This window comes from Seriola aureovittata, chromosome 8, assembly GCF_021018895.1.
Source record: "Seriola aureovittata isolate HTS-2021-v1 ecotype China chromosome 8, ASM2101889v1, whole genome shotgun sequence".
NCBI classification, from domain to species: domain Eukaryota; kingdom Metazoa; phylum Chordata; class Actinopteri; order Carangiformes; family Carangidae; genus Seriola; species Seriola aureovittata.
The window spans coordinates 5,112,462-5,126,124 of record NC_079371.1 but is presented as its reverse complement, the minus strand read 5'-3'; the positions used below and the strand labels follow the sequence as shown (position 1 = coordinate 5,126,124).

Here is a 13,663-nt window from a genome sequence, read left to right as displayed (position 1 = left end):
TTACAGACTCAATGAAATACAAAATGTTTTCTAAGTCCCAATCCTGTTTTCCTGTGTCAGCTGTTAGATTTCTATTATAACAAAATCCCTCTCCCTCTTTACTCTGGCAAGTAACTAGCACTGCCCATCTACTGAACCACACTTTAATTTTAGCTTTTTGGTAGCCTGTAGTAGATAAAGGAATGATACTGTGGTAATAGCTTAGTTTCAGCAGTAAATAAAGGTTACTTTATACCATTGATTGTAAATTTGGAGAGAGGAGAAAGGAAAGGTCTGCACACTTGGTTCCATAAGGTCAAGCTCTGTTTTTTTGACGTTCATATTCAAAAGGATGAAGGTCTGGGAAAAAAAGCTGTAAACAGTAAAAATCTTGCTTTACATTAACATGTCACCCACAGCTGTGGTTTAGCTGCCCGACCTGACTTTGGTGTGATGTCTTGTGTGGCTGCAGCAGTGCTTGATAGGGAGTTCCTGATGTCCAGAGAGAGGGAGAGGAAGCTGCAGAACGACCTGGACGCTGCGAGCACTCGACTCCTCCACCAGGAGCAGGTGAACATGGAGCTGAGGATGAAGCAGGACCAGCTCTTTGGCAGGATCCACCAGCAACAGGTGAGCTGTCCGAAGAGGAGCTGCTCCGTGGGCAGAGAGGGAAAGAAAAGAAAGAATCTCAGTGGTTGAGTTATTGGACAACATAGTATAGTAAGGAAAAAAAACATAATATTATGGTAAGGCATAAAAAGTCATGGTATAGGAAGGCATAAAAACGTAAAAAAAACTTCATAGTATATTATGGCATGAAATCTGAACAGAAATATACCCAAGTCTGAGGAGAAAGTTCCAACCATTGTAGTACCATTTAGTAGTTTGGTTTATAGTACGGTTATCCATAAAAACGTTGGAGTATAGTAGGACCAAAAAAAAAATCAATTTTATATTAAGGCGTAAAAACGTCATGATATGGTAAGGCATAAAACATCATAGTATAATAAGGCATGAAAATGTCAAAGAACGTCATAGTACAGTAAGGCATAAAATGTCATATTATAGTAAGGCATAAAATGTCATTAGATTAGATTAGATTAACTTTATTTATCCCACAACTGGGAAATTCATTTACCACAGTAGAAAAATAAACATCTATAGAATAAACATCTATGGAAATATATATCAAAAATACACCAAATATACACTAATAAATACAATATACACAATACACATGATATTTACATGAAAAAGTGCAAGTTTGCACATGGTCAGGAAGAGCAGGAGTTGTGGAGTCTGACACCTGCTGGAATAAAGGACCTGCGGAACCTCTCCTTCTTACAGCGAGGATGTAAAAGTCTGCTGCTGAAGAAGCTACTGAGAGACCCTACAGTGTCATGCAGAGGGTGAGAGTTATTGTTCATGATGGATGTCAGCTTAGCTAACATCCTCCTGTCACCTACTTCCTCAATGGAGTCTAGGGGGCAGCCCAGGACAGAGCTCGCTTTCCAGATCAGTTTGTTGAGCCTCTGCCTATCCCTGTCAGTGCTGCCCCCTCTCCAGCAGACCACAGCGAAGTAGATGGCTGAGGCCACCACAGAGTCATAGAAGGTCCTGAGGAGAGCCCCACACACGCCAAAGGACCTCAGTCTCCTCAGCAGGTTAAGGCGACTCTGACCCTTCTTGTAGAGAGCGTGGGTGTTGGTGGACCAGTCCAGTTTGTTGTTTAGGCGAACCCCCAGGAACTTGTAGTTCTCCACCACCTCGATGTCCAGTCCCTGGATGTTCACTGGTGTGAAGTGGGATGTCTTCCGCCTGGGGTTCACAATCATCTCCTTTGTTTTGCTGGCATTAAGCTGAAGCTGGTTGATCTTGCTCCAGCTGACAAAGTCCCTGATGACTGTCCTGTATTCCAGTTAATTTCCCTCTGAAACACACCCAACAATGGCTGTGTCGTCAGAGAACTTCTGGACGTGGCAGTGTGTGGTGTTGTGTGGGAAGTCTGAGGTGTACAGGGTGAAGAGAAAAGGGGAGAGCACCGTACCCTGGGGGGCACCTGTACTGCAGAGCACAACATCAGACACACTGTGACGAAGCCTCACGTACTGTGGTCTGTTGGTGAGGTAGTCTATCATCCATGCAGCCAGGTAATGGTCCACTCCCACACTTTCCAGCTTCACTCTGAGCAGTGGTGGCAGGATCGTGTTGAAAGCACTCGAAAAGTCAAAAAACATGACCCTCACAGTGCTTCCACTGTCCTGTGATCTATGCAGTAGGTAGATCACTGCATCGTCCACCCCAACACTAGGCCGGTAAGCAAACTGCAGGGGGTCCAGCTGTGTGCTCACCAGTGGTCTCACGTGACTCAGGATGATCCTCTCCAAAGTCTTCATCAGGTGAGAGGTCAAGACAACAGGCCTGAAATGTATAGCAAGGCATAAATTTGTCAAAAAATGTCATAGTATAGTAAGGCATGAAAATGTCAAAAAAAAGTCATAGTAGAGTAAGGCATAAAATGTAATTTTATAGTAACGCATAAAATTGTCAAAAAACGTCATAGTATTGTAAGGCATAAAGTGTCATAGTATAGTAAGGCATAAAATTGTCAAAAAACGTCATAGTATAGTAAGGCATAAAATTGTGAAAAAATGTCATAGAAAAGCAAGGCATAAATTTGTCAAAAAATTTCATAGTATAGTAAGGCATAAAATGTCATATTATAGTAAGGCATAAATTTGTCAAAAAACGTCATAGTATAGTTAGGCATAAATTTGTCAAAAAACGTCATAGTATAGTAAGGCATAAAATTGTGAAAAAACATCATAGTATTGTAAGGAATAAAATGTCATAGTATAGTAAGGCATAAAATTGTGAAAAAACATCATAGTATTGTAAGGAATAAAATGTCATAGTATAGTAAGGCAAAAAAATGTCATAGAAAAGCAAGGCATAAATTTGTCAAAAAATGTCATATAAAAGCAAGGCATAAATTTGTCAAAAAATTTCATAGTATAGTAAGGCATAAAATGTCATATTATAGTAAGGCATAAATTTGTCAAAAAACGTCATAGTATAGTTAGGCATAAATTTGTCAAAAAACGTCATTGTATAGTAAGGCATAAAATGTCATAGAAAAGCAAGGCATAAATTTGTCAAAAGATGTCATAGTATAGTAAGGCATAAAATGTCATATTATAGTAAGGCATAAATTTGTCAAAAAATGTCATAGAAAAGCAAGGCATAAATTTGTCAAAAAATTTCATAGTATAGTAAGGCATAAAATGTCATATTATAGTAAGGCATAAATTTGTCAAAAAACATCATAGTATAGTTAGGCATAAATTTGTCAAAAAACGTCATAGTATACTAAAGTATAAAAAGGTCAAAAAATGTCATAGTATAGTAATCCATAAATTTGTCAAAAAACGTCATTGTATAGTAAGGCATAAAATGTCATAGAAAAGCAAGGCATAAATTTGTCAAAAGATGTCATAGTATAGTAAGGCATAAAATGTCATATTATAGTAAGGCATAAATTTGTCAAAAAATGTCATAGAAAAGCAAGGCATAAATTTGTCAAAAAATTTCATAGTATAGTAAGGCATAAAATGTCATATTATAGTAAGGCATAAATTTGTCAAAAAATGTCATAGAAAAGTAAGGCATAAATTTGTCAAAAAACGTCATAGTATACTAAAGTATAAAAAGGTCAAAAAATGTCATAGTATAGTAATCCATAAATTTGTCAAAAAACGTCATAGTACAATAAAACATAAAAATGTCAAAAAATGTCATAGTATAGTAAGGCATAAAATGTCATATTATAGTATGGCATAAAATTGTCAAAAAACGTCATAGTATACTAAAGCATAAAAATGTCAAAAAATGTCATAGTATATTAAGGCATAAATTGTCATAGAATAGTAAAGCATAAAAATGTCAAAAAATGTCACAGTATATTAAGGCATAAAATGTCATAGTATAGTAAGGCATAAAAATGCCAAAAAACATCATAGTATAGTAAGGCATAAAAATGTCAAAAAATGTAATTTTATAGTAATGCATAAAATGTCATATTATAGTAAGGCATAAAATGTCATAGTATAGTAAGGCATAAATTTGTCAAAAAACGTCATAGTATAGTTAGGCATAAATTTGTCAAAAAACGTCATAGTATACTAAAGTATAAAAAGGTCAAAAAACGTCATAGTACAATAAAACATAAATTTGTCAAAAAACGTCATAGTATAGTAAGGCATAAATTTGTAAAAAAACGTCAAAGTATAGTAAGGCATAAAATGTCATAGAATAGTGAAGCATAAAATGTGAAAAAATGTCATAGTATAGTAAGGCATAAAATGTCAAAAAAAAGTCATAGTATAGTAAGGCATAAAAATGTCAAAAAATGTCATAGTAGAGTAAGGCATAAAATGTAATTTTATAATAATGCATAAAAACGTCAAAACATGTCATAGTATTGTTAGGCATAAATTTGTCAAAAAACGTCATAGTATACTAAGGTATAAAAAGGTCAAAAAATGTCATAGTATAGTAAGGCATAAAATGTCATATTATAGTAAGGCATAAAATTGTCAAAAAACGTCATAGTATACTAAGGCATAAAAATGTCAAAAAATGTAAAAGTATAGTAGGGAATAAATTGTCATAGAATAGTAAAGCATAAAAATGTGAAAAAATGTCACAGTATATTAAGGCACAAAATGTCATAGTATAGTAAGGCATAAAAATGTCAAAAAACATCATAGTATAGTAAGGCATAAAAATGTCAAAAAATGTAATTTTATAGTAACGCATTAAATGTCATATTATAGTAAGGCATAAAATGTCATAGAATACTGAAGCATAAATTTGTCAAAAAACGTCATAGCATAGTAAGGCATAAAACGTCATAGTATAGTAAGGCATAAATTTGTCAAAAAACGTCATAGTATACTAAGGCATAAAAATGTCAAAAAACGTCAAAGTATAGTAAGGCATAAAATGTAAGAGAATAGTGAAGCATAAAATGTGAAAAAATGTCATAGTATAGTAAGGCATAAAATGTCATATTATAGTAAGGCATAAAAATGTCAAAAAAAGTCATAGTATAGTAAGGCATAAAAATGTCAAAAAATGTCATAGTAGAGTAAGGCATAAAATGTAATTTTATAGTAACGCATAAAAATGTCAAAAAATGTCATAGTATAGTTAGGCATAAATTTGTCAAAAAAACGTCATAGTATACTAAGGTATAAAAAGGTCAAAAAATGTCATAGTATAGTAATCCATAAATTTGTCAAAAAACGACATAGTACAATAAAACATAAAAATGTCAAAAAATGTAAAAGTATAGTAAGGCATAAATTGTCATAGAATAGTAAAGCATAAATATGTGAAAAAATGTCACAGTATATTAAGGCATAAAATGTCATAGTATAGTAAGGCATAAAATGTCATATTATAGTAAGGCATAAAAATGTCAAAAAACGTCATAGTATAGTAAGGCATAAAACGTCATAGTATAGTAAGGCATAAATTTGTCAAAAAACGCCATAGTACAATAAGACATAAAAATGTCAAAAAACGTCATAATATAGTAAGGCATAAAATGTCATATTATAGTAAGGCATAAAACGTCAAAAAACGTCATAGTATAGTAAGGCATAAATTTGTCAAAAAACGTCATAGTATACTAAGGCATAAAAATGTCAAAAAACGTCAAAGTATAGTAAGGCATAAAATGTCATAGAATAGTGAAGCATAAAATGTGAAAAAATGTCATAGTATAGTAAGGCATAAAATGTCATATTATAGTAAGGAATAAAATGTGAAAAAAAGTCATAGTATAGTTAGGCATAAATTTGTCAAAAAACGTCATAGTATACTAAAGTATAAAAAGGTCAAAAAATGTCATAGTATAGTAAGGCATAAATTTGTCAAAAAACGTCATAGTATACTAAGGCATAAAAAGTCAAAAAAACGTCAAAGTATAGTAAGGCATAAAATGTCATAGAATAGTGAAGTATAAAATCTGAAAAAATGTCATAGTATAGTAAGGCATAAAATGTCATATTATAGTAAGGCATAAAAATGTAAAAAAATGTCATAGTATAGTTAGGCATAAATTTGTCAAAAAACGTCATAGTATACTAAGGTATAAAAAGGTCAAAAAATGTCATAGTATAGTAAGGCATAAATTTGTCAAAAAACGTCATAGTATACTAAGGCATAAAAATGTCAAAAAACGTCAAAGTACAGTAAGGCATAAAATGTCATATTATAGTAAGGCATAAAACGTCAAAAAATGTCATAGTATAGTAAGGCATAAATTTGTCAAAAAACGTCATAGTATACTAAGGCATAAAATGTCAAAAAACGTCAAAGTATAGTAAGGCATAAAATGTCATAGAATAGTGAAGTATAAAATGTGAAAAAATGTCATAGTATAGTAAGGCATAAAATGTCATATTATAGTAAGGCATAAAAATGTAAAAAAATGTCATAGTATAGTTAGGCATAAATTTGTCAAAAAACGTCATAGTATACTAAGGCATAAAATGTCAAAAAACGTCAAGTATAGTAAGGCATAAAATGTCATAGAATAGTGAAGTATAAAATGTGAAAAAATGTCATAGTATAGTAAGGCATAAAATGTCATATTATAGTAAGGAATAAAAATGTAAAAAAATGTCATAGTATAGTTAGGCATAAATTTGTCAAAAAACGTCATAGTATACTAAGGTATAAAAAGGTCAAAAAATGTCATAGTATAGTAAGGCATAAATTTGTCAAAAAACGTCATAGGATACTAAGGCATAAAACGTCAAAAAAACGTCAAAGTATAGTAAGGCATAAAATGTCATAGAATAGTGAAGGATAAAATCTGAAAAAATGTCATAGTATAGTAAGGCATAAAATGTCATATTATAGTAAGGCATAAAAATGTAAAAAAATGTCATAGTATAGTTAGGCATAAATTTGTCAAAAAAACGTCATAGTATACTAAGGTATAAAAAGGTCAAAAAATTTCATAAATTAAGTAAGGCATAAAATGTCATAGTAATAGTAAGGCATAATTTGTCAAAAAATTTCATAGTATAGTAAGGCATAAAATGTCATATTATAGTAAGGCATAAATTTGTCAAAAAACATCATAGTATAGTTAGGCATAAATTTGTCAAAAAACGTCATAGTATACTAAAGTATAAAAAGGTCAAAAAATGTCATAGTATAGTAATCCATAAATTTGTCAAAAAACGTCATAGTACAATAAGACATAAAAATGTCAAAAAACGTCATAATATAGTAAGGCATAAAATGTCATATTATAGTAAGGCATAAATTTGTCAAAAAACGTCATAGTATACTAAGGCATAAAAATGTCAAAAAACGTCAAAGTATAGTAAGGCATAAAATGTCATAGAATAGTGAAGTATAAAATGTGAAAAAATGTCATAGTATAGTAAGGCATAAAATGTCATAGTATACTAAGGTATAAAAAGGTCAAAAAATGTCATAGTATAGTAAGGCATAAATTTGTCAAAAAACGTCATAGTATACTAAGGCATAAAAATGTCAAAAAATGTCATAGTATAGTAAGGCATAAATTTGTCAAAAAACGTCATAGTATAGTAAGGCATAAAATGTCAAAAAACGTCATAGTATAGTAAGGCATAAAATGTCATAAAACGTCATAGTGTAGTAAGGCATAAATTGTCAAAAAACGTCATAGTATAGTAAGGCATAAAATGTCATATTATAGTAAGGCATAAAAATGTAAAAAAATGTCATAGTATAGTTAGGCATAAATTTGTCAAAAAACGTCATAGTATACTAAGGCATAAAAATGTCAAAAAACGTCAAAGTATAGTAAGGCATAAAATGTCATATTATAGTAAGGCATAAATTTGTCAAAAAACGTCATAGTATAGTTAGGCATAAATTTGTCAAAAAACGTCATAGTATACTAAAATATAAAAAGGTCAAAAAATGTCATAGTATAGTAATCCATAAATTTGTCAAAAAACGTCATAGTACAATAAAACATAAAAATGTCAAAAAATGTCATAGTATAGTAAGGCATAAAATGTCATATTATAGTAAGGCATAAAAATGTCAAAAAAAGTCATAGTATAGTAAGGCATAAAAATGTCAAAAAATGTCATAGTAGAGTAAGGCATAAAATGTAATTTTATAGTAACGCATAAAAATGTCAAAAAATGTCATAGTATAGTTAGGCATAAATTTGTCAAAAAAACGTCATAGTATACTAAGGCATAAAAATGTCAAAAAACGTCATAGTATAGTAATCCATAAATTTGTCAAAAAACGACATAGTACAATAAAACATAAAAATGTCAAAAAATGTAAAAGTATAGTAAGGCATAAATTGTCATAGAATAGTAAAGCATAAATTTGTCAAAAAATGTCACAGTATATTAAGGCATAAAATGTCATAGTATAGTAAGGCATAAAATGTCATATTATAGTAAGGCATAAATTTGTCAAAAAACGTCATAGTATAGTTAGGCATAAATTTGTCAAAAAACGTCATAGTATACTAAAATATAAAAAGGTCAAAAAATGTCATAGTATAGTAATCCATAAATTTGTCAAAAAACGTCATAGTACAATAAAACATAAAAATGTCAAAAAATGTCATAGTATAGTAAGGCATAAAATGTCATATTATAGTAAGGCATAAAAATGTCAAAAAAAGTCATAGTATAGTAAGGCATAAAAATGTCAAAAAATGTCATAGTATAGTAAGGCATAAAATGTAATTTTATAGTAACGCATAAAAATGTCAAAAAATGTCATAGTATAGTAGGCATAAATTTGTCAAAAAACGTCATAGTATACTAAGGCATAAAAATGTCAAAAAACGTCATAGTATAGTAATCCATAAATTTGTCAAAAAACGACATAGTACAATAAAACGTAAAAATGTCAAAAAATGTAAAAGTATAGTAAGGCATAAATTGTCATAGAATAGTAAAGCATAAATATGTGAAAAAATGTCACAGTATATTAAGGCATAAAATGTCATAGTATAGTAAGGCATAAAATGTCATATTATAGTAAGGCATAAAAATGTCAAAAAACGTCATAGTATAGTAAGGCATAAATTTGTCAAAAAATGTCATAGTATAATAAGGCATAAAAATGTCAAAAAAAGTCATAGTATAGTAAGGCATAAAATGTCATATTATAGTAAGGCATAAAATGTCATAGAATACTGAAGCATAAATTTGTCAAAAAACGTCATAGTATAGTAAGGCATAAATTTGTCAAAAACGTCATAGTATACTAAGGCATAAAAATGTCAAAAAACGTCAAAGTATAGTAAGGCATAAAATGTCATAGTATAGTAAGGCATAAAAATGTCAAAAAACGTCATAGTATAGTAGGACACAAAATTGTCAAAAAAACGTCATAGTATAGTAAGGCACAAAACGTCATAGTATAGTAATCCATAGATTTGTCAAAAAACGCAATAGTACAATAAGACATAAAAATGTCAAAAAACGTCATAGTATAGTAAGGCATAATATGTCATATTATAGTAAGGCATAAAATGTCATAAAACGTCATAGTGTAGTAAGGCATAAATTTGTCAAAAAACGTCATAGTATACTAAGGCATAAAAATGTCAAAAAACGTCAAAGTATAGTAAGGCATAAAATGTCATAGAATAGTGAAGCATAAATTTGTCAAAAAACGTCATAGTACAATAAGACATAAAAATGTCAAAAAACGTCATAATATAGTAAGGCATAAAATGTCATATTATAGTAAGGCATAAAACGTCAAAAAACGTCATAGTATAGTAAGGCATAAATTCGTCAAAAAACGTCATAGTATACTAAGGCATAAAAATGTCAAAAAACGTCAAAGTATAGTAAGGCATAAAATGTCATAGAATAGTGAAGTATAAAATGTGAAAAAATGTCATAGTATAGTAAGGCATAAAATGTCATATTATAGTAAGGAATAAAAATGTAAAAAAATGTCATAGTATAGTTAGGCATAAATTTGTCAAAAAACGTCATAGTATACTAAGGTATAAAAAGGTCAAAAAATGTCATAGTATAGTAAGGCATAAATTTTTGCCAAAAAACGTCATAGTATACTAAGGCATAAAAATGTCAAAAAACGTCAAAGTATAGTAAGGCATAAAATGTCATAGAATAGTGAAGTATAAAATCTGAAAAAATGTCATAGTATAGTAAGGCATAAAATGTCATATTATAGTAAGGCATAAAAATGTAAAAAAATGTCATAGTATAGTTAGGCATAAATTTGTCAAAAAACGTCATAGTATACTAAGGTATAAAAAGGTCAAAAAATTTCATAGTATAGTAAGGCATAAATTTGTCAAAAAACGTCATAGTATACTAAGGCATAAAAATGTCAAAAAACGTCAAAGTACAGTAAGGCATAAAATGTCATATTATAGTAAGGCATAAAACGTCAAAAAAACGTCATAGTATAGTAAGGCATAAATTCGTCAAAAAAACGTCAAAAAATGTCATAGTATAGTAAGCATAAAAATGTCAAAAAATGTCATAGTATATTAAGGCATAAAACGTCATAGAATAGTAAGGCATAAAATTGTGAAAAAACATCATTGTATTGTAAGGCATAAAATGTCATAGTATAGTAAGGAATAAAAATGTAAAAAAATGTCATAGTATAGTTAGGCATAAATTTGTCAAAAAACGTCATAGTATACTAAGGTATAAAAAGGTCAAAAAATGTCATAGTATAGTAAGGCATAAATTTGTCAAAAAACGTCATAGTATACTAAGGCATAAAAATGTCAAAAAACGTCAAAGTATAGTAAGGCATAAAATGTCATAGAATAGTGAAGGATAAAATCTGAAAAAATGTCATAGTATAGTAAGGCATAAAATGTCATATTATAGTAAGGCATAAAAATGTAAAAAAATGTCATAGTATAGTTAGGCATAAATTTGTCAAAAAACGTCATAGTATACTAAGGTATAAAAAGGTCAAAAAATTTCATAATATAGTAAGGCATAAAATGTCATATTATAGTAAGGCATAAATTTGTCAAAAAATTTCATAGTATAGTAAGGCATAAAATGTCATATTATAGTAAGGCATAAATTTGTCAAAAAACATCATAGTATAGTTAGGCATAAATTTGTCAAAAAACGTCATAGTATACTAAAGTATAAAAAGGTCAAAAAATGTCATAGTATAGTAAGGCATAAATTTGTCAAAAAACGTCATAGTACAATAAGACATAAAAATGTCAAAAAACGTCATAATATAGTAAGGCATAAAATGTCATATTATAGTAAGGCATAAATTTGTCAAAAAACGTCATAGTATACTAAGGCATAAAAATGTCAAAAAACGTCAAAGTATAGTAAGGCATAAAATGTCATAGAATAGTGAAGTATAAAATGTGAAAAAATGTCATAGTATAGTAAGGCATAAAATGTCATATTATAGTAAGGCATAAAAATGTAAAAAAATGTCATAGTATAGTTAGGCATAAATTTGTCAAAAAACGTCATAGTATACTAAGGTATAAAAAGGTCAAAAAATGTCATAGTATAGTAAGGCATAAATTTGTCAAAAAACGTCATAGTATACTAAGGCATAAAAATGTCAAAAAACGTCAAAGTATAGTAAGGCATAAAATGTCATAGAATAGTGAAGTATAAAATCTGAAAAAATGTCATAGTATAGTAAGGCATAAAATGTCATATTATAGTAAGGCATAAAAATGTAAAAAAATGTCATAGTATAGTTAGGCATAAATTTGTCAAAAAACGTCATAGTATACTAAGGTATAAAAAGGTCAAAAAATTTCATAATATAGTAAGGCATAAAATGTCATATTATAGTAAGGCATAAATTTGTCAAAAAACGTCATAGTATAGTTAGGCATAAATTTGTCAAAAAACGTCATAGTATACTAAAGTATAAAAAGGTCAAAAAATGTCATAGTATAGTAATCCATAAATTTGTCAAAAAACGTCATAGTACAATAAAACATAAAAATGTCAAAAAATGTCATAGTATAGTAAGGCATAAAATGTCATATTATAGTAAGGCATAAAATTGTCAAAAAACGTCATAGTATACTAAGGCATAAAAATTTGAAAAAATGTCACAGTATATTAAGGCATAAAATGTCATAGTATAGTAAGGCATAAAAATGCCAAAAAACATCATAGTATAGTAAGGCATAAAAATGTCAAAAAACGTCAAAGTACAGTAAGGCATAAAATGTCATATTATAGTAAGGCATAAAACGTCAAAAAATGTCATAGTATAGTAAGGCATAAATTTGTCAAAAAACGTCATAGTATACTAAGGCATAAAAATGTCAAAAAACGTCAAAGTATAGTAAGGCATAAAATGTCATAGAATAGTGAAGTATAAAATGTGAAAAAATGTCATAGTATAGTAAGGCATAAAATGTCATATTATAGTAAGGCATAAAAATGTAAAAAAATGTCATAGTATAGTTAGGCATAAATTTGTCAAAAAACGTCATAGTATACTAAGGCATAAAAATGTCAAAAAACGTCAAAGTATAGTAAGGCATAAAATGTCATAGAATAGTGAAGTATAAAATGTGAAAAAATGTCATAGTATAGTAAGGCATAAAATGTCATATTATAGTAAGGAATAAAAATGTAAAAAAATGTCATAGTATAGTTAGGCATAAATTTGTCAAAAAACGTCATAGTATACTAAGGTATAAAAAGGTCAAAAAATGTCATAGTATAGTAAGGCATAAATTTGTCAAAAAACGTCATAGTATACTAAGGCATAAAAATGTCAAAAAACGTCAAAGTATAGTAAGGCATAAAATGTCATAGAATAGTGAAGTATAAAATCTGAAAAAATGTCATAGTATAGTAAGGCATAAAATGTCATATTATAGTAAGGCATAAAAATGTAAAAAAATGTCATAGTATAGTTAGGCATAAATTTGTCAAAAAAACGTCATAGTATACTAAGGTATAAAAAGGTCAAAAAATTTCATAAATTAAGTAAGGCATAAAATGTCATATTATAGTAAGGCATAAATTTGTCAAAAAATTTCATAGTATAGTAAGGCATAAAATGTCATATTATAGTAAGGCATAAATTTGTCAAAAAACATCATAGTATAGTTAGGCATAAATTTGTCAAAAAACGTCATAGTATACTAAAGTATAAAAAGGTCAAAAAATGTCATAGTATAGTAATCCATAAATTTGTCAAAAAACGTCATAGTACAATAAGACATAAAAATGTCAAAAAACGTCATAATATAGTAAGGCATAAAATGTCATATTATAGTAAGGCATAAATTGTCAAAAAACGTCATAGTATAGTAAGGCATAAAATGTCAAAAAACGTCAAAGTATAGTAAGGCATAAAATGTCATAGAATAGTGAAGTATAAAATGTGAAAAAATGTCATAGTATAGTAAGGCATAAAATGTCATATTTTAGTAAGGCATAAAAATGTCAAAAAATGTCATAGTATAGTTAGGCATAAATTTGTCAAAAAACGTCATAGTATACTAAGGTATAAAAAGTTCAAAAAATGTCATAGTATAGTAAGGCATAAATTTGTCAAAAAACGTCATAGTATACTAAGGCATTAAAATGTCAAAAAACGTCAAAGTATAGTAAGGCATAAAATG

At 28.9% G+C, this 13,663-nt stretch overlaps 1 protein-coding gene across 2 annotated transcripts in view; it reads left to right on the top strand.

Moving 5' to 3' along the window:
• The window catches only part of LOC130173678 (centrosome-associated protein CEP250), a 38,209-nt gene that overhangs the window by 1,933 nt on the left and 22,613 nt on the right, over positions 1-13,663 (top strand). For both annotated transcript variants that reach the window (XM_056383129.1, XM_056383128.1), the window contains exon 2: positions 452-609. In XM_056383129.1, the coding sequence (XP_056239104.1) occupies positions 452-609 (158 nt within the window). The remainder of the gene's footprint in view (positions 1-451; positions 610-13,663) is intronic.